General features: G+C 38.5%; 1 protein-coding gene across 5 annotated transcripts in view; it reads right to left on the bottom strand.

The window, feature by feature from the left end:
* The window catches only part of SPATS2L (spermatogenesis associated serine rich 2 like), a 128,288-nt gene that overhangs the window by 17,611 nt on the left and 86,286 nt on the right, over positions 1 to 24,391 (bottom strand). For all 5 annotated transcript variants that reach the window (XM_058027882.1, XM_058027884.1, XM_058027880.1 and 2 more), the window contains 6 exons: positions 22,142 to 22,205; positions 11,710 to 11,818; positions 8,182 to 8,231; positions 7,496 to 7,736; positions 5,290 to 5,490; positions 4,746 to 4,881 (listed from right to left, as the gene is read on the bottom strand). In XM_058027882.1, the coding sequence (XP_057883865.1) occupies positions 4,746 to 4,881; positions 5,290 to 5,490; positions 7,496 to 7,736; positions 8,182 to 8,231; positions 11,710 to 11,818; positions 22,142 to 22,180 (776 nt within the window). In that variant the 5' untranslated portion in view covers positions 22,181 to 22,205. The remainder of the gene's footprint in view (positions 1 to 4,745; positions 4,882 to 5,289; positions 5,491 to 7,495; positions 7,737 to 8,181; positions 8,232 to 11,709; positions 11,819 to 22,141; positions 22,206 to 24,391) is intronic.

The raw sequence follows: 24,391 nt of genomic DNA, 5'->3' as shown, positions 1-24,391 counted from the left end.
CAACCACAGCACAAACAGGCAGCTCTCATCTGGTGCCACTGATTCTGGGCTAGGGGTGACACAAAACCATTATCTTTACAGTTTGCCAAGTAGGGGTATCAGAAAGGGGCAACAGTGTTCTCACTGTTCTGCAACAGCACTGGCACCACTGCTCCCTACCCCACACTGAGTCAGTACAGACACAACTATGTAAGTACAGAGATAATTCTGTTCTTTTAGATTACTTCTTCCCCCATTCAACCACTCCTCTGCTTTAAGTTAGAAAACAATATGAAAACTTCTTAATTTTCCCCAAACACACAGCACATGTTTTCTAATTGTTACCCTGAATCTATTTTATTTTTAAACTGTCAGTATTGCCAAACTCCATTTTTCCAGCACTATGTCAGAATCATTTTTTTATCTAGCCTGTAGTAAAGCTTTCAACTACTTTTTCTTCAGTCCAAAAACTCAGTTGTGTTGATTTTCATGCTCTCTACACAGCACTGGACATATCAATGTATACAAAAGAGAAGAGAAGCTTGTATTTATGTGGTTCAGTTCTGCATGCAGCACAATTAAACCTGGTTCTTACTGTTTTCTATAGACCATTTGTGGCTGGCAGCAGACCATATGGGCAAGTAGCAGATGTTCCCTTTTAGTTTTCCATATGACTGTATGAATGCCCAATATGTGAAAATTATTTTCTGGCAAGAGGTGTTATGGGGAACTGTGGCTCCTTTTGTGCTCTACACATTTCACTTAGATTTCCTGGGGCTGTCCTTTTATCCCCAAGATGGTTATTCAGTCCCTTGGTGGAAAAGAAGTGAGAACACAGTTAATGCATGCAGGTTTTAAGCTTGGCAAAAAATGTCTGAAGTGCACTCTACTGAGAGGAGAGTTCATTTAGCTTTTTTAACCTTCCCCTGCAAGTTAAGGACTATTTGGTAGCCTTCTTTTCTGTGCTCTACACTACCATGAGGGACATGGCTACGCTCTGATATATTTTATATCAAAGTAGTAAGGGAAGCACCTCATGTTCTCACTGACACCAAGGTGTTCCTGAAAACCATACAGCAAAGCTAATTGCAACGAGGACAAATACTGGATCAAGAGCTAATATCAAGAAGATTTCTCTCCTAACTTTCAGGCCCATGTGAGCCTGAGGAACACTGCCCTTCAGCTCACTTTGCCAAGAGCTCTCACAACCTTGGGAAAGCAATGCCACAGAAAGCCCAGCAAGAGCAGGGGTGACCAGAGTGCTGGATCACAGCAGGAGCACAATCCACATGAGACTGCAAAAGACCTCTTGCGGGGCTAAGTGCCCTGCCTGGTCCAGCCCATGGCTTGTAAAATGCTATAGAGTCTTCTGCATGAAAAGAACTCAATAAATGCAAGCTGTTATCACTTCTTCTGAGCACACAGAGAATTACTGCAGTTACCAGAAACTTCAGTGAGGTTCTTTAAGAAAGAGGAAGTGAGCCCAATGCAATGTTTTAAAATAAACATCTTTCTGGGATTGTTATTTGCCCCATTTTACTACAAAGTCAGAACTGAAGTAAGCATTACATTTTCCCCCAAGCTTTTACAGGAGTTCACAGCACATCTGCTCCTTAGCACTGGTTTTCAGACTGTGGGAGGATATGCACTATCTTGCCAGATAGGTGACTTTTTAAATAGCAGCATATTACATGTTCAGCAGTAACTTCCCTATTGGCTAGCTCAAGCTGTGAAAAATCCGCCAGAGAGAAACACAGATTTTCACTGGCAGCTATCACTCAATAGTTTCTGCTGTTAAAAGGAGACGTTCTTGTGAATGTGTCTGCTGAAGCTTTCAGGACATCTTAGGCCACATGTGCTATTCATTTAACTCCATAATAATGGTTTCATTTACTGTCTGAAAGTAGGAGGAAGATACATGATATTATCTTTGCATTCTTCATTCTGTCTGTGATTATTAATATAAGGAAAGATTTAAAAAAACAAAACAGATTATCAGAAAGTCAAAAATATCACTTACTCTCGCAATGCAGTTTTGATTTTGACCTTGACAGCAAAAAAGGACACAAAAGCAGTCTTATATACTGTTATCAAAGGAAGAAAATAAACCCAAAAGAGACAAATTAGTATGTGTTTCAGCATTCAGCTGCAATGCAAGATAAAAGCTTCTGACTTCATTTAACTTCACTAAAACCCCTTAGGTGGTGCCAGCTGTGTGTAACAGAAAGGGGTTACAGTACTGAGCTCATTCCAGTGTTCCTGGCAGTTCTGTACACAGGCAGCACTTGGTGGCTGCTGTACCTGCTGTCCATCTCAAGCAGCCCACACTTCAGCAGGAACTGGAAGAGAAACTTGGAAAAACCTTTGGAATCACGATCACAATGGAGACCTGACATCATGTCCTTGCTTTGGTTATTCCATAGGATTCTGGGAGACAGTTTAGCTGAATTCCTTAATTTTTCTCATGACATGTTGACTGTGTCACAGTGAAAGTCCACGCCAAAGGAGAGCAATAAATATGCTCACTTAAAACCTTACTCTCCTGCTAGCACTGGGGATGTTTTGCTCAATTATGGAGCAAGGAAACTCCCATGTAAAAAAATACACACTAAACCCTGCAACTCAGGAATACAGTGTGATTCTTGTATGAGGTCTGAAGCTGTATGTATCACTGGTTCAGGTGATTTCTACCCAAATCCACTAAATCTACAGCAGTTGTCAGGGAGTTTTTGGAAACAAGCCATTAAAACAGCTGTGCCCATCTTCCTCAAAGTTTAGGCCACAAGATCATAAGAAATATCAGAAAACTCTTTAATTTTAGCAAAGAAGGTGTTAAGTCAGGCAGTTCACTATTTAAACAAAAAATCTACTTCATTCATTTGAAGAAAAAGCTAAATGTTAGACTTACGAGCTGCCAAAATCAACAATAGCCAGTACTGAGATTTCCATAAACATCTCCTGACATTGTACTGTCCTCACTGCAATGTTATGCTGAGGCACAAATATTCAGACCACAGATCTGTTAGATTCTAGAGCTTCCAGCAGACTCCACTTCAATAATTTAGGCACTGAAGCTGGTAGGAGGCAAAATAAAATTAAGCCTATTGAAAAGTTTTCCAGGCTATTTTAATAATTTTAAGTACTTGCATTTACAAACTCTTTTGGGGTATTTCAGTATTAGGCAATACGTTTTACTACTTTTCAAACTAAAATATGAATACATGAAAAATGAAGAATTTCAGTTCTGAACTTACTACCTTCTTGCACTTTTAGATCATGACAGAATTCTAAGTCTGTTCTGTGATCAGAGTGACAATTGCTTAAAGACTGAATTGCCTGTGACTGCCAGCAGCCAAGGTGAGACATGTGACATAAGGTATTTTTAACACTCCTACCAAAAATAAAAAAGTGAGTGTGAACTACTCAGCAAATGAGATCCAACTACAGTTTTCTCAGAGAAAAGGTCCCCTCTGAGAATGACCAAAAAAAGGTGCAAGGAGCTGATGAACTCCACTCAATTTTCCATCCCAACAATCTTGTTACTACATGCAAGTTCATCAGCAAAAATCACTGTAATGGCTCCAGAACAATCCTGACATTTCTGAGTTTAGTACAACGGGTGATCACAGCTCACATTCACTGGAGAAACAGAAACACAGCTCTCCCTGCTATAAAGTACACTGGGGGCTCAGTGAACCAGAATCTTCCCCAAAATCAGCTCAGCAGCACCTGGATTTTCTGCCCATAGAGAAGTGGAGCCCCAATGGCCCTAAAGTTACTTTAGATGCATCTTTGAAGACAATGAATACACCACTGAAGTCCAATGTTAACAAACTTCTGCCAATACTACTGCTCTTTTATAAGATATGCTCATGAAAATACTGACAAATACTGTGATTGAATTAAAGGGGAGAGGTTTTTTACTCTTCTCTGATTTGTAATCAAGTGTTGTACATTTTAACATGATTTCTTCTTTTTATTCCCACACTGTCTAATACACAGGTTTTATATGACATCTGTGCTTAACCAAGGCTGAGTGAAACTCAAAGCAGGAAATATTTTTCTATGACAAGAATATATCAAATATGCAACTTGCTACTACAGCAATTATTTCTGCTATAAGTTTTCAAAGGGTGTAGGTATACATGCTAAAGATCAGCAGTAATCAAAATAATAATAAATTATTATAATTTATTTTTTTTAGATTAAAGACATAAAAAATTGAGGAAAAAGAATGAGATGCAAATAGGAAATTAAATGATGGATGGGAAACTTAGAAGGAACTATGAGGGAAAGTTAAGAGAACAATGGTAGGATAAGAAGCAAAGATGATGGGACATGAAGAGACAGTAAAGGACTGTCTGCCAAAGGAAGTAAGATCAAAGATGCAGTACAGAAAGAAGAGATTTAAAGAAGGTAAAAGAGACTTCAGAAAATCCCAGACAGGATATTTAGAACAGCTTTCATTTGCTCATATATGTTGCCACTGAATCTGATACAAAATAATTAGGTCAAGATGGATAATTAAGGAGTAAAAAAAAATCCAAGTTTTTTTCAAAGAACTTTATGTATGTACACAATATATGCATATATTACTTCCTGGTTGGTGAGGAGTGTCATTACTTAAATGGCACTATGGGTTTTTTTTATGAAACCAAATGCTGCAAACAAAGAGGGTGTAAGTGACCCCTCCCTACTAATACCAGTCACTTAATTAGTTCCTTTTCTAAGTGGAGCTGATGGATCCCTGCAGCTGATTTACCTACCAGCTGTGTAATTCTGCAAAAGCAGCTTTGATCTTCTTGACTGAATTATCCACTTCCTCTTTGATCATCACACGATATCTGGTTAGAGAAACAGTGCAACGCTGCAAGTCTTTTACAGACTTTTCAATGTTTGGCCCTAAAATAGAAAACAAAAATTGCACAGTAGTCAGAAAGTTGGTTTTAGTTTTTCTGAATGAGGCACCAGGAATAGTTCAACATATTATTTGCCCAGACTAGAATGAAGTGGGTATTCTACTGAAGTCCATAAATTCAACTTTTTCATAGTCCCTCCCTAGTGCTCTTCAGTTTCTAAACATGTTTCCTGAAATGCATCCCCCAAATCAAATAAATATTAGAAAGGCATTATTAATTCAAATTATTCAGTTTAATATGTTAAATAGAGCATAAATTAATTCATTTTTAAAATAATTCTGCTTGTACTTTCCAACATGTCTCTTTTTAACTTTTGTGAATTCAGAGGTTTTTTCCTGGAGGCCTCAGCTGGTTTTGACCTCAGAACACAGGAACCAGAAACCAAATTTACCTCTTTTTTTGACTGAATCATCTGTCTTTGTTTCAGGTTGGGTTGAGACACTGGGTGATTTAACTGAGGAAGATTTTGACTTTGGCCTGCCTGGGTTACACTGGAGTTGAACTGGTGACTGAAGGGGCTCGTGCTGTTCTACTCCATTCACAGTCTTTGGGCTTGATTCCACAGATACTCTCTGGCGTTCTCGTTCTCTGTCTGCAAGAAAGCATTAAGGAAGAAAACAGGGAGTTGTAAGATTAAGAAAGGTATGAAGCCTTACTTTTAAGTCAGAATGACTTTATGGTGGTCTCCTGGCACACATTCTAAAAAACCTCAGAGAGCTATGACAACAAATGAAATTGTTTTGGTAATTAAACACTAATTGGAAAACTTCCTTATTTCAACAGTGTATAAAAGAAAAACTCAATTTAAAAAATCAACTCTTTCATGCCAGTGGGGAAAACACCTCATAACATAAAAAGCATGCTACCAATTATAGTATTTGTCCATATATGCATATATATAGCACACAAAAAATATTCCTAATTTTACTAAAAGCATTTTAAAAGCTCTGACTAAACATTCCTACCTGAAATACTTACCTTGCCTGACTACAGATTTCTATCAAAAGCTGCTGCTAAGAGGAACCAAGCAGGAAATGAAAGTAAGTCAAAGATTAGGCTCCTGGGTTCAACAGCTTCAGAGGGATAAGATAACAATGCCTGAGTCTGTTTGGCTGCCACAAGACAACCTGGTTTCCTCTTTCCAAAACTTCAAAGGGATTCAAGATACTAGCATCATAACAGAGGAACAAGCAGCCAAAGCATGACTGTGAAAACTGACAGGCAAGGTCAGCTATTACTGCCACTGTGAATTTTAGTTAAGGAAACAAGCATAAAAAGTGATTTGTTGTGTTAACTCATTTTTCTAATTTTTGCACTCACTTCAATGAATGAATGATTCTTCATTCTGAAGATGCCTTTTAGGCATCACTTTATTCAACTGATGATGCATGGTGTCTGGAGAAAAGGGATTTGTCAGATTAACAACTGGATTACAGCCCATGGAATGGGACAAACACTGCTGGGATTGAGGGATATCACATGGACAGGGACAGCATATCAACTAGTGACTTCTTTCTGCCCTGGCTGGGCATTAGGACAGGTGGAAAGCACATGTCGGTATATTTAATGGCAATCATGTAACACCAGAGGAACAAGGAGGAACATCAGTGCTCACATTTTAAATCAGCTTTTAAGGGCTTTAAAAGGTTGAGTCTAAAACCAGGAAAGGTATCTTGCATAAAACAGTATGTAAGAAAGTAATGAAAGAAGTCAAAGAAACCTGTGAATCTATGAAAGCAAGGAACTCCAGTAATGCAGGGCTCTGGACACGTCAAAGTTGTGATGCCAACGCCGTCTTGCACACACTGAGGAACTCTCCTCTGGGAGAATTGCCACTAACCTGTTCAACCCTGGCTGCATCTCACACTAGTGCACATAGAACATTCTTTATAAATCAAGGCTTTCCACTCTCAGTTGAGGCTGCCCTTGCTACATAACTCTAACACCTAATTAGAAACCAGCAATCTATCAGCTGACCTATAAAGAAAGGCCAGGCTCTTCAGGTTCTGTCCCTAAGATATGATCTTCTGAAATTTGTTGTTAACGTGTATAACTGTTTTTACTGCATTTAATTAGCATGTACTAAAAGGCTATCAGAGTGTCTTTCCACATCACAAAGGCCCTCCCTTCCCTGCTAAGAAAAGCCAGTGGAGGTCTACTGTGACTAGCATGTGCAGGGAAGATGAGAAAAAGAAAAAATGGACTAGTTTGGAATAAGCAATAAAGAAATCCAGTAATATGCCAAAAACTCATAGTGCTCAGATATCTTTACCCCACATGAGGGATTTAATAATTTTGCTAACAATCTGACACTCAAGCCATTTTCTAACCCTGCATTTTTTCTATATTTCTACCTGTAATATTCTGGATCAGCTGGGCTGTCTATAGAAGAAGAAAGATATTGCACAGAAACATATTACAAGATGAACAGTGTGCAGACATTAATCTATTGGCATGACACTGATAGTTATGTGCATTATTTTTCCACAAAAACATCTCTACAACATCTTCATGGCAATAAAAATACCATGGTCTTTATGTCAATGGAGGCTTGGCTACTGCCAGTTGCAAAGGTGCTCTCTGTCAGACAAACTGACCTTTGATTTCTGGACAGTCCAGTGCTGACCCTGCAAATCCAGAGCCTTTGTTCTCAGGAGAAGTGGTTTCCAGTTTCTGATTGGCAGAACCACGGCCAGAGTTGTCCTTAGGGCATCCATTCATATGACAGTCATTTATTTGCTGAGGCTCTTGAGATGCCTTCTCAGGTCCACTATTTTTGTTTTTAGGATCTTTATTGCCTTGGTGCTGTTTAGATTTGCTTCTTTTTCTCCTATTGTTCTAAATGGAGAAATATCCCAAGAACAGAGACATCACTCAATGCAAATTGTACAAACTCAAAATACAATCAGTAAATGGAGCACTCAAAGTGGCTGTGACTATCCAGGATACAGCTTCTTATTAAAAGTGTTTTTGTGCATGGGCTGTCTTGGGATTTGTCGTGTGCTTGTCCAGGGTCCCACATCCAGGTACATGGAAATTCATGGAAATTCTGAGCAAATTTCTGCTGTCCCAAAAATTTGCTCAGAACACTGGGCTTAGTGAGACAATGACAGAAGAACAGGATTAAAAACAGTACACACATTTGCTTTCAAGTACTGTCTACAGGTGTGAATGAAGTCACCTGTGATGGAAAAGGCCAAGTACTGACCCAAAGTGGCACAATTCAAGCGCAGACAGCTGACAAGTCATTTAAATGCCTTGACTCTAAAGAACAAGTTCTTACCTTCTTTTTCCCTGTCATATTCCATTCCTTTAGAACCTGAGTTGCGCTGCCTAGAGGAAGAGAAAACATTTCAACAAAAGATCAGCTATGCAAAAGAACCACATGTTCATGACCAGTTTCTAGTCTCCTAGCTGAGGAGCATTTCAATTTGTTGTGAATTCTCTTATGTGGGGGGAACAAAATGGACACTGCTGCCTTTCTTCTTCTCAGCTACCTGTTCTGATTTCATTACTTATCATGGATGGTCTCCTTGGCACTACTGGCTTTTTATGGACTTCATTGCTCAAAGTGATTGTGTGCCTAACTTAAAACATTAGCATAACACCCAGAAAAATCAACACTCAAATCTCTTGCCTGAAAAGGAAAGTATCTCAGTACCCAGAGTCAACAATGAGTACGTTAAATAGTCCACCTTGACTCTAGAGCATCCAAAAGTTTTAAAAACTTCTGGCATTTTTATAACGAATTTTCTATGAGTTACCTGTCATCTTCAGAAGACATAAGAGTATAAAAAGTAAAGAATTAGCATACAAAAGAGTAATTTTGTGGACTCTTGCATAAAATCTGCATCACACAAATGCAGTAAACTTAGGCCTGGCAGAAAAGAATGATAAAAAAATTATACTGAACAGTAATTACAGTTATACTTGAAATTCTGCCTGTTAAATAATGAGTTGCTTAGATAAATTTATGGAACAAAGCAGGCAGAGCTTTGGTCAGAGCAGTGCTTGCTGCAATGTTAGAAGAAAACTCTTCTCCTTCTAATTATCATCATCATTTTGTTCTCCTGTAGCCCAATGCTGAAAATAGATCTCATGGTAAGCCTGCAGTCTGAACTGTCATCCAAACTACTATGGCAGCATCTGCTACAATAATATTTTTAAATGCCAGCAGATTAAAGGTCTTCTGCTTGCATTTAACAATCACTTTACCATCACTTCACAAATCCAGTAAATACTCAATTATTTGCCTTTTCAAGTGGATTTCATACTCAGCCATTCTTCTCAATCCTTTCAGCAAAATCTTGATATTAGTGTTAAGAAGAATTGCTGTTTTCAGACCACTGTGAGTTGTTAACCTGTATTCAGCCAAACACGTGTGAGGTTTTCAGATGTACAGAAATTACTTTTCTATCACAATAAGCTAGATCCAAGATTATCTGGTGAGCCTGTCACACACAATAGGAAAGATTACATATCTTGCTAAGTCAAATCTGTTAAATTGTGAAAAAACGTGCAGGGAATCCATCAAAGCCATGTTTTATTTGCTAGATGACATGACAATGCAGATAGAAGGCTAAGACAACTTCTATTTCATGTGTAACTATATACATATTTACAATTAGTTAAACACACACTTATGTACATGTAAGTACAAGCCCTTCCCCTAAAGGTACCTCATCTTTTGACAGGCACCATGTTTCTGTATCAAGTAATAAACATTTGCTCCCCATTTTACTCCATGTTGCTGAAAATATGTGATTTCATATGACAGCTTTGATAACTGTTTTCACAGTAACAACCAACACCCTTCTTGTGTTGGCTGGTGATGTCTTTGCTTTGCTTCCCTCAGCTTCCCTGTGAATACTATGCATGCTGAGAGTTACTTTAGGGATTCATCCAACTATCCTCTCTTTCTTCCAATTGGAAATGCACTAACTGTCCAAGTCCCAAAGCCCTTATTTGAATACACCAGTATATTTTTTGAACACATCTACAAAGCAGCTGAACAGACCTTCTGGTTATGCTTAATTAGATAAACTAGCATAGCAAATAAAACATTTGAACCCTCTTTCATTTAAATCAAATTTTACATACAGAATAAAATTTGTAACAGAGGGATCACCTAAATGTCACTCCAGATACGAAGCAAGATTGGAAACGAAATATGAATATTTCTTGATTCAGCAAGCAGCACCTCTGAGAGAAGCACTGCATGGAGGCAGCTCAACCTTTCCACTCAGCATGGCCATCCCAATGTTTTTCATTGCAGGACTTCTCAGCTAGTGTTATTTCAATCTTAGCAATTTTTGTCATTCATGTGAAAAAACATTTCAGTTATTTATTCTATCCATAGCAGCAGCTACGTGGATATGTATCTTTTCTGCTCTTTCCAGACAGTAACAAATTTTAGCAATTTTCATATACTCCCTCACAAAGACTTCTGAACAATAATCATGAACTGGTGAAGTTCAAAAAAAAGGTCATCTGAACCCAGGTCTAACAGCTTGCTTTTCTTCATGACTTTATTGCACTTCTTGCAAAGCTTATTGCTTGCCCTGTTTCTTCCTTACAGCGGGTGATGAAACAACTTCCTCTTTTGAGGAGCCATTGGAAACAATTCATAAACTACAAGCAAGCTATGATAACTTACTACAAAATAAAGTGAAAGCAACTTAGTGAATAGTCATCAAAAAGTCCTCCTCTACCTTCCTCAGGACATACATTACAGGAAAAAAAATGATTGTTAATTGGATACATCACACTTCCCTTTTTCTCTGTGTGTGTGTGTGCACAGACAAATGCAATTTCAATACACCACTCAGAATGTAACTGTCTGTGCAGCTGCCTGAAGCAAAAAGAATCATATAGATCTGGTGGAAGAATTTTGAAACATTCATAAATACTCCAGTTTGCTTGCATCTGCTTTTTGCATATTGGTAATTCCTAGTATACGATGACACTTTTTGACTGATGCATTTTAGTAAGTTATTCCAAATCAAACCCAAACTTCATTTTGAAGTAAAATAGGCATGAATTAAACAACTTGCTGAGATAGTAAAATTGAGGCATTTTTAATATCTACAGGGCCATTTGAGACCACCGAACTTCTACTACCATTTATGTAACCCCAAGCTACAAAAATTTTGATAAAGATTGCTCATGGTATGCCATTACTTTGGCAAAGGGTTTCTCACAGATTCTGGTGAAAGTTCAAAATACTTGACTTTACATATTTACCAGAAAAGTGATATTAAAATACAAGTGACCTTTCATTAGAGGTGGTCTCATGACGCAAAATACAAACATGGATCCAGGTTTAAATGGCTCGAACTTTCAATGGAGTCTTGGTTCAGCCATTATAAATGTCAAGACTATTTGCAAAATTCAGATTGAGGTTTGAATGTCAATGTATGCATCAAGTTCAGGGGTTTAAGGGCCTGCTTATGTGCTTCAGAACTATCCTGAATTGTTCTTAGCTACTGTACTTAGATCTTCAATAGTGAATAATTTCCTGACATATTACTTTAAAAAGCATTAACTTTCATGCAGAATAAAGAAGCAGGTTTGCAATAAGAATGGCTTCAAGAACAGCAAAGTCAGGTAGAACAGATGAACAACCATGTCAATCTCATACTATGAAGAAGCAAAGATGCAGCCAGGAGGATCAATTTTTTTATAACTAACAAGTGTCACACATCAGATTTCAGAAGAACTACAGAATATATTTTGAGCCACTAGAGACAACAAATACTTGGCATGTCATTGAATCCCTCCTGCATTAGTGAAAAAGGTACATTGTACTCACCATCCATGAAAGCTTGAACAGCCTTGTCTACATTGTTATCAAATTGCTGCAACACCAGAACTATCTCATTATTGCTTTTGTTCGGAACAATTGATCGGATTGCATTGATCTGTAAGTAAAGGAAGACAATCACATGGATTTATCATACTCCTTTAGACTATAAGGTACCTGTGCCAATGCATGTTTATATAAATACCTGTTACACTGAGGTGCTCGCGAGCACACAGCAATGTATCTATCTGCACAAAGCAATGCCCATCCTATCCTCACCCAGCCATGCAAATAATGAAGTGGTTTCTTCATGACATCAAATCATAGAACTGGTAGCCAGTAATCCTGGAAACAAATCCAACTCTCAGTCACAGCAGAAGAATTCTAGCTTAATTCAACTGACAGAATTTGGCCTTATGCTCCTTTCCTAAATGGTCTGTTTGCTGCCAAGTGTCTTGACATATTACCTATGCAAATCTAGTGAGCACACAACTTCTTCAACAAGGCTCTTGCATGGCCTTGCTACATAAAAGTTATGACTGATGTTTTTTTGGCATCTGAAAACAGTTGGAAGCTAAAAGAGAACAATATAATTTTTAAAAGTTCTACTGGCTGCTCAACATTATTTCAGTTTGCTGTTCCATATACAAGTGACCAGGAAGCTTGTGTAACAAAATCCTGAACAAAGGACATGGGATGCCAAACGCTTCCTTCAGGAAACTGCTGATGGATGAGGTGTTACACCCACAGATGACTCTGGTATGCAGTGCTTAGATTTCAAAGTATTTACTACTGCTACACTGTCAGTATCCATTGATACCAAATGGAATTCAACTAATGATGTTTTAATAAAATATTCCAACTGGAATCACATTATCATTTATTTTCTCATCCCTATATATTATAACTGAAAGCAAATAGCTACAAGAAACTTTGTTGCTATTTTATTTTAATGCTATAAAAATTTTACTAGATTAGACCAAAAAAAAAAATTTAAACATAATTAGCAAAACAAAAGCCTATGATAAAAAATGAGAGACTCTGCCCGACCAGTCTAGCTGTTCCAAATTAGCTTTATGAGCTTCTGAGTCAAGATATCCAGCACGCATTTACAATCAGAAACTTGTTATTGCCCTGCAAATGTTTATCTGGCACCCTCCTCTGTCATCTCTCTGTAGGAATACATCCTTGATTAGGGTGTACTTTATTTACTGCATCCCAATGCCACCATGCTAATTGTGAAGCAGTGTGGTCTTTTTATTGTACTGTGAAATATAATTGCAAAAAAGTAATACATGAAGGTAGAGCTGTTTAAGGGCACTAGGGCGGCTCACATGGCAAAAGCATTCACACTACCTTAGTTTTAGCTGCCCAGTTAGGTGCTGAAGGACGATCCCTATGGAGCCTCCATCAATGGGGACATCAGAAGGTGCTCATATTTGACCAAAATAACCTAATTTTCCTGTAGTATGTGCACCCCACTCCCCAACCACTGTGTTTCCCTGTCCTGTATACTACCATGAACCAGGAATCATGGCATGCTCTCTCATTGCAGTGATGGGACAGCTCAGATTTCTGATGCCTACTGGACTCAGCTTCAGAACTGCAAAAGGCTCATGCTTGGCTTCAGCACATGTTAGTACAGCTACTTAGGATGATTTACTGTGCTCCCGTCCATCATCCCATCACACCCCTCTCTGCAGCTTCACATTCACCCACAGCACCTCTCAGGTAGCAAGTCTAGCCGTGGGCAGTCCAGGCCAAACCCAGAATTCAGAAGGCAGTGGAGCTGAAGTGCTTGCCTACTTCCCAAGGACCCTTTCCCAGAGGCCTATCCCACGGTCTGTCTGATGTTGCCACACTATGACTGAACCAGGCAGGCCCACAAGCTCGATCCCCAGCCAACAGAGGCTGCTTTAGAATATCTACTGAACAGGGGTAACTTTATGTTAAAGTTCATACAGAGTAGGCTGGCAAGTGGACTGCTTGAACCAGAGGTTGTCATTGCCAGAAACTGTGCAGAAAATCCCCTGTCTGCTCAAGTTTCTCTCTTCAGCTGACATGCATGCATGGGAAGAAGTAATGAGTACAGCTCTCTGCTACGTACTGCAGGCAGCCAAGTGAAAAATAACCCAAATCAATAGGATGTGAAGAGAAAGCACTGGGAAAAGGAGTTAATTAATCTAGTGATTGTGGGCACAGGCGTGCTATTTACTGATAAAGCTGCAACAAGTGTGATCAGAGCTGGCTCCACAACAAGAGTTGGCAAAGACACTAAGTAGAGAAGGCCACAAGCTGCAGATATTTTACATTCAAGCTCATAGCTCTCAAACATTTTCACCATGTGGATTACATCTTCATATTCTCACAAAAAACTCCCCTCTTCTTTCACAATCATGTGAATCGTCTCTCTGCCTACTCAAAATTGCATAATCTCCTTGTGGTAACTGCTTACAGGAAAAATAGTAAAAGAAATATCTAGGGTATTCTAACCAACTTTAAACTTATGCACAAGGATCTCCCATGGCTTCTAGATCCTACTTTGCTATGAAAGGTCTGCAAGCCTCAGGAAGCATCTGGAAACAACCAAGTGAGGCTAAGACCTCACTCAGAGGATCAGACAACTCGCCACACAGTGCACTTTGGAAACTTAAAAAGAAGAAGAATATCTGTAGGGTAGAGGACATTGACACACAAGAACTCAATCAAGCAGGCTATGTTTTAGACAAGATCAACCAAAGACTTTCTGTTTGCACTGTGTGATCTTTGTTAAGAATTTTTTATTATAGAAAAACCGGAATTAAAAGCTAAACTATGCTTCATCCAACTAATACTATAATTAAATAAAAAAGGTTATGGAAACATTTTAGTAGTGGAGATAACCCAAAAAAACCCAGGATGATGATCTTAGGAAAAATGCTTAACAGTACAGAGAAAAAGAAATATAGCATATGACAACACTGTGGACACAGCCCTGGTTTAGTTGGACTACTAAAAAATTTGATTTAGGGAATTACTATACTGTAAAGCTCAACAGTTCTACTGCCAAAACCCAACAATATTTTTGTTGACCGTTGCCCAAAAAATACATTTGTTTATCTTTATATTTGGAAAATATAAAAAATTGAGAAGTTTAATGAAAGAATTCCTCAGGAAAAGAACATCAGATTGCAAAGGAAAGCATCCAAGACCTAGGAAATCCAAAATCAGAAGTTGCTTAGACTTTTTAAAATCTGCTTCTCTTATGTAAGTATGCTGTGACACCCAGGATACCTACAAGTTAGAGTTTCTCCTTTCCAGATTTGTGCAGTGATTTAAGTGGGTGAGTAGAAGAAAACTAAAATTTGCAATCACTAGAATGCATCAAAATTAATACACACACATCTATATCTATAACCATCTCAGTTCAGAATCAAAAGAACAGAGATCCCAAAAGGTTTTGCTCCAAAACAAAGTATTTTGTCGAGTAAATTTTTAGGAACAAAATGGCATCAGGTTACCATACTTCTGGAATTTCAAAGACAAAGATTTGTGTGCCAGACAGCAAGTCTACAACACATGCACTGTTTTACCAATGTTGTTATCCAGAATACATTGGAACTCTTGTAGACAGGCAATGAAAATGTCAGCAATTTCTGGACAGAAGTTATTGACATGTGGTTACAAAACTCAGATTGTGACCTGACAGTGTATCTGGGAGGAGGACACGATATATGGAGGGAGAACAGGCAGCCTTCACCTAGAAATGCCAATTTCAAGGTCCCAGATATTCCAGCCCTTAGTCCTTTAACCCTGATTTCAAATATATATGTAAATTTCTGTGTCTGAAGCTCATCTCTATCCCCTCATGCAACAAGTGTCCCATTTGTTTCCAGAAAGGGACCTAGTGATAAAATAGAAAAAGCCAAAGGGAGGGATGGGAAACTTCCTGACAGCATAAGCCTAACACAAATGCACTTCTCCAATTGTAGGTCATAAGAGACCTAACACAGACTGTGATGAACAGAAGCATATCAAAGCTCCAGGAATGCCTGACAAATGCGAGACGACAAGGTGGACTTACTGAAGGGCTCAATGTGATCTGGATCCAGCCACTCCAGGTATGCTGGCTGCTCTGTGGTTCACCTGCTAGCTCAGGTGATAAAACAGCCCTTGTGCTAGTAGAGCTATACACCTCACAGCTTACAAACCTCCAGCTGCCTGGGAGAAGTCCATCACTTCCCAGTCCAAAAAACTGTATAGAGCTCATTTTCTTTACAGATGTTGATAGGATGATGCCAGGGCAGGAGGCAACTCCTAACTTTTCTCTCTCTAAACTCACAGCCCTCAAATTCAGTAAGAATATCCATCTTCTTAACATGCAAACAACAGATTATACAATTAGAATCATCTGGTATTTATGACTTCTCAACAACCAACTCCTTTAAAAAATACTCAGCATCCTAAAGTATGAAAGAAAGTACCAGAGCAAAAGGATCCCTTCCCAGGGAACGGTACTGCATTAATGCCATTCTGCAAAGACTAACTCAGCAGTCTACTTTATTAGATTTCCATTTATGTGGGAGAAAACTTTTTTTTTCCTACTTACTGAAACCTGATCATAAGAGAAACAGCATTACCAGACTAATTATTTTGTGAAACATCCTGTTTTTATCCAGTGTAGATTCCCAGTGAACTGCTGTCATCATCTGGACGCTAGACAGCATTCCAGACACCAAGAGAATTCAGTAACATACCTTCAGAACCACAGATAATTAAGGCTATTAATGTCAGCATTAGCTGAGAATCTGTCACTGACAGCAGTTAAGTTCCTGGGGGTTTTCCTCCTGTAGCCTAACCGGAAAGCACATTATTTTGTTTACTAAGAAAACTTTCTTAGAATTTCAGCTTACCAAAGCTACTTCAAAGCAATCACAGACCTAAAATATAAACCTTGATATTGACTGTATACAGTCAAGAACATGAAAGACAGAACCCAGGTCCACCTCCATTTAAACTCATGATCCAGAGCTCAAGTCCTGCTAATGCTTGCTGCAATTAGAGCCAGACTGTGTCTCATCAGAATTCCACAGTCATGAGGATGTTTTTATCTGTCTCTTAGAAAAAATGTTGAAGACTGCCCAGAAATGGAATCAAAATTGAAAAAGGTATCAAGTCTCCTCAGATAAGTGTCTACCTCACAATAAAATCCTCAAGGTCTGATCAGATATACTTGACTATTTTTCTGATGATTACTGTTAAACATCTCACTTGAGGCAAATTTTTGGCTCACCTAAAAAAAAATACACACACACACACACACACACACTTATAAATAAAATGAATCAGTAACAGGTTACTTTGGAGGAATATAGTGCACAGGAAAGGATGCTGAATTCTACCCTCTCGTGGTAGCTTACTCTAAGTCCTCAAAAGCACCCACCTCACAAGACTTTCCAGGTAAGTCAAGCTCAAAAAAAACCAGAGCCTGCCTGGAAGTTGTGACACCAGGTTACCTATTCCACATGCAGAACCAAGCTGACAGTGATGTGCGCTCCTCTAAGCCCTTTACTTTCTCTGTCAAGTTTCAAATGGTTCCCAGGCAACTGTAACAACATGGACTCAATCACTGCCTGTTTGCTGCTCTGCTCCATCTGGTCCCCCTTGGCATCATCTCAAAGAGGATGTTTCTGGTGAATAAGTAACATATCCGGGGTTCAGAGAGTTTGTTTATATATTTCTGACATAGTGACAAATTAAACTTCTTTGCTGAAAGCTCATGGCTGTTCTGAAACCCCTAAACACAGCTGCTCTAATCCCCCTGAAGTAAGTTACTATTACGGTCACTTGGACAGAAATATTCTTATTCATGCTTGGTTAGGAAAACTAACACCTTCACTTTGTACTAAACAGTAAGATCAACAGGTCTTCTCTAAGTTAGGAACTAAATTAATTTCTAAGTATGGTTATCAATAAACACAGACATTTCCTATTTTACTTTTACTGCATGTCAGTAGCAAATTTTTTATGTACACAGATACATCATTCAATCCCATTACACCCCCAAATTTTCCCAAATCCTGCAAGTGAAGCAGGGAAGAAGGGCTGCCAGTAGAACACTGCTGGTTTTGATAATCTGGGAATTCAGCATTAACAGATGTCCTGGCTACATTAAGCAAGAAAATGCATTTTAAAACCACTTTATGGTAGAATTTTTAAAAAGGTTTTGAACTTCTACACAAACACATTTCATGAATACAATTTGACTTGGTTGTATTAAGAGGCTATTTCTTACATTGGAAACATTTTTCCAGAAGCTTTACTAAGTTCATCATGGCAAACTGAACAAGTGTTGCTAATATCCCTTTTGAGCAAAATGACAGTTTTGATCAGATCTGTGCCTCTCTTTCTGCTACATGATCTCTTCATCACCCTCATACATTCTGATCATTAATTCCTAGTACGCCCCAAAAAAGTTCTACTTGATGCAGTAAACTTCTTTAGGCACTTGTCATGGATTTATTATTTCTCCCTTATCCATCAAATAGAAAGCCAGACATTGTAATATGTTATTTCAGGATTCCTGGAAGTTTGGCTTAGTAAGAACTCTTCTACTCGAGTGATGACAGCACCATTTACAGATATGGGTCTGTGATATCCTTAATCCAAGTTAAATGGCTCATCAAGCGACAAAAGTGCATTTTGATCAACTTTTTGGTCTTTGACCAGTCCATCTATTTCAACACATGGGCAAAGAACAGCTGCAAAGGTCAACTTTAAGGAGAAAGTTTCCAGTCTGTGATTTCACTATCTGCTTCAGTAATGAATGATTTCAAATTTACATATTACTTCCATTCCTTCCACTAAATCCTACTCTTTCCTTGCATGCTGACTATTGCTTATGAAAACCACATTTATGGTGTAATGCAAACAAAACTGTGAAACCTCCAAAACCACATCTGAATAAAATTTCCTTCTTGCAGTGCTGCCCATCTGCTCCTCCAGCTCTGACACTTGAAATGACAAATGAGAAAGCAAGCCTTTCAGGAGAACTTCAGCAAAACTTCACTCCTAACAGAATCTCAAAAGGAGACTTTTCATCTGAATGAGTATTTTGCTAATTCCAGCTGACAGCAGATATCACAGCAAATAAACAAACAAAACAAAAACAAAACCCCAGAAACAAAAACAACAACAAAAACCAAAACAAAACAAAAAAACCCTAAAAAACAAAAACCAAAAAAACCCAACCAAAAAAATGGACCCAAAAGCAAGTCCTGAAGTTTAAACAATTCTTGATATTTCTTTGGATCAAAACCAAACTCACATGCCAGAGATGAATGGTTATTCTGGGGAGTGCCTGATACTCACTCTTCTCTTGTTAAACTAAGAGGGCCTAATTGTTGCAGGAGACAATACATCACTTGTCTTCCTCACTCCAATTTCTTCTTCTTTGGAAGACTTGTAATTCAGAATCTCAGCACCTCTTCTGGTGATGTACTAGGCTAATGCTTGAATACCTCCTTTGATTTTATGGATTTGGATGCAAGCCAATGAGTTTAGCTCATTTTACCCCTTAATCCAGTGAACTTTTGTGCATATGATCTGAACTATGTATAACACTTGGTCTCTGAAAATCCTCATACAAAAAATAAACCCTTACTTATTTTCAGGCACAGAGATGATTATGAGTGCTATCAGAGGCAAGAGGGATAGTGGCATAGCGAAGGAAGACTACAGCAAGGGTCAGGGCAGAGGGAATTATTCTGGGAGAGGTCCTGATGGTAAACTTCTTATACTGGTTATGCACGCAATTAATGACCTTTGTGTCTGCTGAAATGCAGAACGTAGGTTATTCCAGAAAATCTGTGGGTTATGTGCATGAAAATATGGTAATTGAAACAGTCCTGGCTCCCCTACAAGAGTATCACAGCTGCAGGAGTCTCTGCCAACTATGGAAACTTTCATTAGCCTTCCTAACATCACAGGCCAACATTTATATAAATCTCTTGGGGGAGAAAAAAGAAGATACAAAATAGAATGTTTAACCTATTGACTCTATGAACTATTTCAGCTGAAATGCCAAGAATGAATTATACAAGTATCACTACCACAGTAGCATTCTCTTATGACTCAGATTCAGGGGTGGGGCTTTACAGAGCCTGGTTGTGAGTGTAACGTCCAAAATGTCTGCACTGGCCTCACACCACTTTTAAAACAGTGGCAGAGGTTTTACTTTCTTGAATAACTAGAAGCTGATCATGGAGAGAACAAAGGGAAAGGTCACCACTGAAAAAAACCCCCAAACAACTGCTGCCCCACCCCCAAAAAAAAGAACAAACATGCTGAAATCTGCATGGGATTTTCACCACATTTTTATCGCAGTGAAACAACCTTCAGTGTAAGGAGAAAACCTGTGCGCTACTACTTTTGCAGAAACTTACATGAGTAAGTATCTGTGTGCAGATGTACAGCTCTTTTGGCTTCATGCAAGTCCTAGCAAGATCAAAGTCTTAAGTACATCATGATCTGCAAGCACTAAGGCAGAAGAAAGGGAGAACTGGGAAGGTACTGTATTCTAGCCTGTTCTTTTAAACCAGGCCTGCTTGTATTTACATTGAGGGCAATGGATTTGTGAAGCTCAGCTGAAGTATTATATTTATAAACCTCAGTTTTTTTATCCAGAAATATTGCCTCCTAAAAGGTGGGTAAAAGTAAACATTAAACTGACTCTGCTTCAATGTTGTGAGGGATGACTATGGAAGCTCTGTAAGTTAAGTGAGAAAGGGATGTGATTTTTACTCCCTTACCAACACACTGTAAATATGTCTGCTTTTCAAACATGTAAATGAAATCCTCATGTTTCAGCAGTTTATGTGCAAATATTATCCAAGGCAACTCTGCAGGAGTTTTTTAAACTTTTTCTTTGTATTTCCAGTGCATCACTCAAAGACTTCTGCAGCTACAGTCACTTCATAGTTACTCGGTTTGTGGCTGCCCATACAGTAAACCAAATACAAGATAGCAAAGAGAGCTACTGCAATCCTGTTTTAAAACACAAGGGACTTGCCCAGGTGCAATGGCTCCCTGAGCACAACACCCTCTCAACTGCAGTATGTAGACTGCATGAGGCTTATGCTGTTTGGTCACTAACCCTTTATGCATTAGATTAATCCACATTTTCCAGAATAAAACCCAATGATTTTGCAAAACAATTTCAATTGCTATTAAACTAAGTTTTCAATTTGGCATAGGGATTTAGTGGCACTAAATACTAATGGAAGATGCAGGAATAAAGAGTGGAGCAATTTAAAACAGAGTGTATTGATTCAATTATTTTCCTGCCTTAAAATGCACATGCTCATAAACATTTGATTTGGGGCACTCCCACCTGATATCACACTTGGAACAGCAAACATCTACCAAGATTAAAACTCCTGTTGCAGCTCTTCATTCTTACACTTGCAAAAGACAAACACATGATTTGTAAAATCCTGCACTTGTAAAACTGACTTAAATAAAAAATTTCAAGCAACACAGTAAATATGTAGAGCTTCATCTCTCTGATTTACTGAGTTATATTTTGGGAATTATTGTACTCTGGCACCAGGGAAAAGAATTCAATGACATTACTTTCTACTACAAATTCATCATGCTCCTCCATTTTAAAACCCTGTGCTTTTATTAAGGACTAAGGAAGACATTCAGCACCAAGACAGAGATTCATATTGCCATGCAAATCCTCAAGCAATGAGCAACACAGATATTAACACCAAATATAAGGTAAAACCACTGGCACCTGGGTAGTGCAACAGGAAAGGAACTGTTTCCCATAAAGAGAGAGAGAGAAAAAGAAATTCTATGGTTAGATTGTCCCCTCACAATCTGACTGCTGGGAGTCACAGAAGATCTCCTGACCTACCTCACATCCTAATTAGCTTTAGGTCCTCTACTGCTCCTGAAAGGGGGATGAGGCTTTAGCTCTAGCCAAGGATACGGAGAAGGCTCACTCAAGCACATGGAATGCAGTTAAAAGCAGACGTACTTTCATTGGAAAAAGTAATCTACTCTTTGCAGGTGCTGCACTTTTAGGAATTGCTTTAAATATTACAGGTATAACATTTTTTGACAGAAAATTATATCTAAAGGGCATGTTTCTTCAATGGTTGCATTTTGTACAGCAGCAATCATCCCAAATTGCTTCTCTCCACAGCATCAGTGTGCACAGGAATTACAAAGGAACAAGAGAACTCTAGCTGACAGAAGAGTCTCTCTGCAAAAAAGTAAAAATGCTTCTCACCATGCAAAATTCAGATTAGTCCTATCAATATCTGCGTGTGTACTTCATGCACAGAGTCAATACATAATAAAGTTCAGTATGTAAACAGTGTTGGAAAGAGCAGAAATTAAATAGGTATGCAAATATAATTTTGGTTTGTATTGTACTGTTACTTGAACCTACCTTTTCCTTGATATTTACATGAGAATTGATTTCTGCCATCTTTATTCAGAGGAGAGTAGTGTCTCTGAAATGAGAAAAAAAAATCAAAGAGATTAATTGGGAGGTTTTAGTCCCAACCTGTCAAAGCTACACCTGTAATGACTAACTGCATATGCTTACCTGTAAGCATTAGAGAAAAATGAGAACACAATGTCCTGTACAGCAGTTCTCAATCCTGCTAAAGGTAAAGCTAGTACAAATTTCCTACCTTCCCCAGATTAGTTCTGCAAGCACATTTAAAAATGCCTTATAGCTATGACTCTGGATAAAAAGCATATCACACTTCTCCCAGCCATGTCTCCCATACCCTGTTCTGAGGCTATAAAGAGCAGGAGTACCTTAGATGAACTCAACAGCTCCTGTTTTCTCATTCACCAGCATCCTCAATTTTTGCCAAAAGAATGTATCAATTAATGCAGTCCTAAAAAGCAGCTAAATGTGCTAGGAGGGTGGGCTGACAAGTGCTGCATGGCTGTTTGTTGTTTGTTTTTAATTCATAACTAATTCAGAAAATTTAGTCACACAGCTCCTACTGAAACTAACAGGGTCGGTAGATTTAAATCTCTAAGTCTTCTCTCAAAACTTAGGCACATGAATGGAATTTGCATATGATTAAGAAATCCTGCAATATGCTTTCTATTTCTAGTTATGTGGCTGGGTAATTGAGAGACTCTCTACCACATGATGAAGAGTTAAACACAGGGAAAGGAGTCCCATTGCCTATTCTTGCTTCCATCAAAACCAACTGCCTTAAATTTCACTAAGGAACAGAGCTGAATCTTCACATTTTAAAATTAAATAAGATATACCAAGAATTACAGCAAAGACTAAGTCAAATGAAATACAATTTTGGTTTGGTCTCTTTCTCTAACTCTATTGTACACTGATAAAAAGGTACAGATATATGAGAACGAACCCTTAAGTTCGTTTTAAAGTTGGAACATCTCCTTTTCCCCATTTGAGCACTTGCTATGTGGACTGCTAAGTGTTCCAAAAATTCTTCTAAATCTCTTTTAATGCCCTTAAACAATGCTCCCTCAAATTCTTCTTTGAAACAAAGAAGTTTAGTAGAGTTCAAACTCCAGAAATTAAGCACGTTTCTTGCAGTATTCACTGACAACTTTTAAATCTTATAATTAATTTTGGTATGCACCCATTTTCTAACTAAAGAGATGAGAATTGAGGAAGCATACAGGGAAGAGATAACAGGCAGAAGAAAAAGAAGTTCATTTGAGATTTGGTCTGATGAAGAGCAAAAAGACAAAAGTAACCATTTCCATTGCCAGCTATTAAAAAGACATGCTTGAAATAAGTAAGGTTGCTCGTGACATCTCCATCTTACTATACTATAAAGAGATGCTCTATCAGAACTCAAATACCTTTTACCTGTATTAAGTCAGTGGGCCAAATGCTTGGCCAAGACTGGAGTCTCACTATGTTCGATAAGCGTCCTTGGCAGCTGGGCCGCTGTGTCCCTGGGAAGCAGACACTGTTACTGTCTGCGGGTATCTCAGAGCGGAAGGCTGCCCTTCCTGCCCCTCCTTACATCGAGAATAAAAGAGCTCAAATTAGTTTCTTTGTCAAGCCCACCCAAAGGCTAGAAGCAGAATTAAAAACATCTGGACAGAGCAGGCAGGAAGATCACTCAGAAGGTAAGTTAAGGGCAATTCCATTTCCAATATTTAGTGTGTTCCAATAACAAAAGAAAGGTGTTGAGAAATGCTTGTAGCCTGTAGTCTCTAGACAATATTTTTTAATGTACTTCTTGTCTTTTGCTGTCAGCTATTTCTCGTGCCGAAGGGGCAAAGAACATGAGATATAGGTGATAAATTTTCCCATGCAGACTGGAAAAGTCAGCTCTAAAGTTACTCTACGTCTTCACCTGCCTTGCTGCTTCTCATAAAAGCATGGCTTCTATCTAGTGACATCAAACCCACACTGGAGGGGTCCTATTCTCTGTTTAAGGGGTAAGTGTATGGTAAGGATTAGTTAAGGAATCCAACTGTTTTGCTCTTGTATCCAGTACAAAGCAGATTTTGTAATGTTAGAGACAACTGATCAATGCACTCTTGCATACTGATTCAAATACACTTAATCTGATCCAGAACCTCAGAGCAACATTAACAAGAAAAAGTTAATCTGTTCCTGAAGAACCAAGCATAAAACACAGAAACAAGCTCACTAAGGGAGGTAACAAACTCTTCTGGCCTT

This window comes from Melospiza georgiana, chromosome 7 (genome assembly GCF_028018845.1).
Source record: "Melospiza georgiana isolate bMelGeo1 chromosome 7, bMelGeo1.pri, whole genome shotgun sequence".
Taxonomy (NCBI): Eukaryota; Metazoa; Chordata; class Aves; order Passeriformes; family Passerellidae; genus Melospiza; species Melospiza georgiana.
This window is presented reverse-complemented; position numbering and strand designations above follow the sequence as displayed.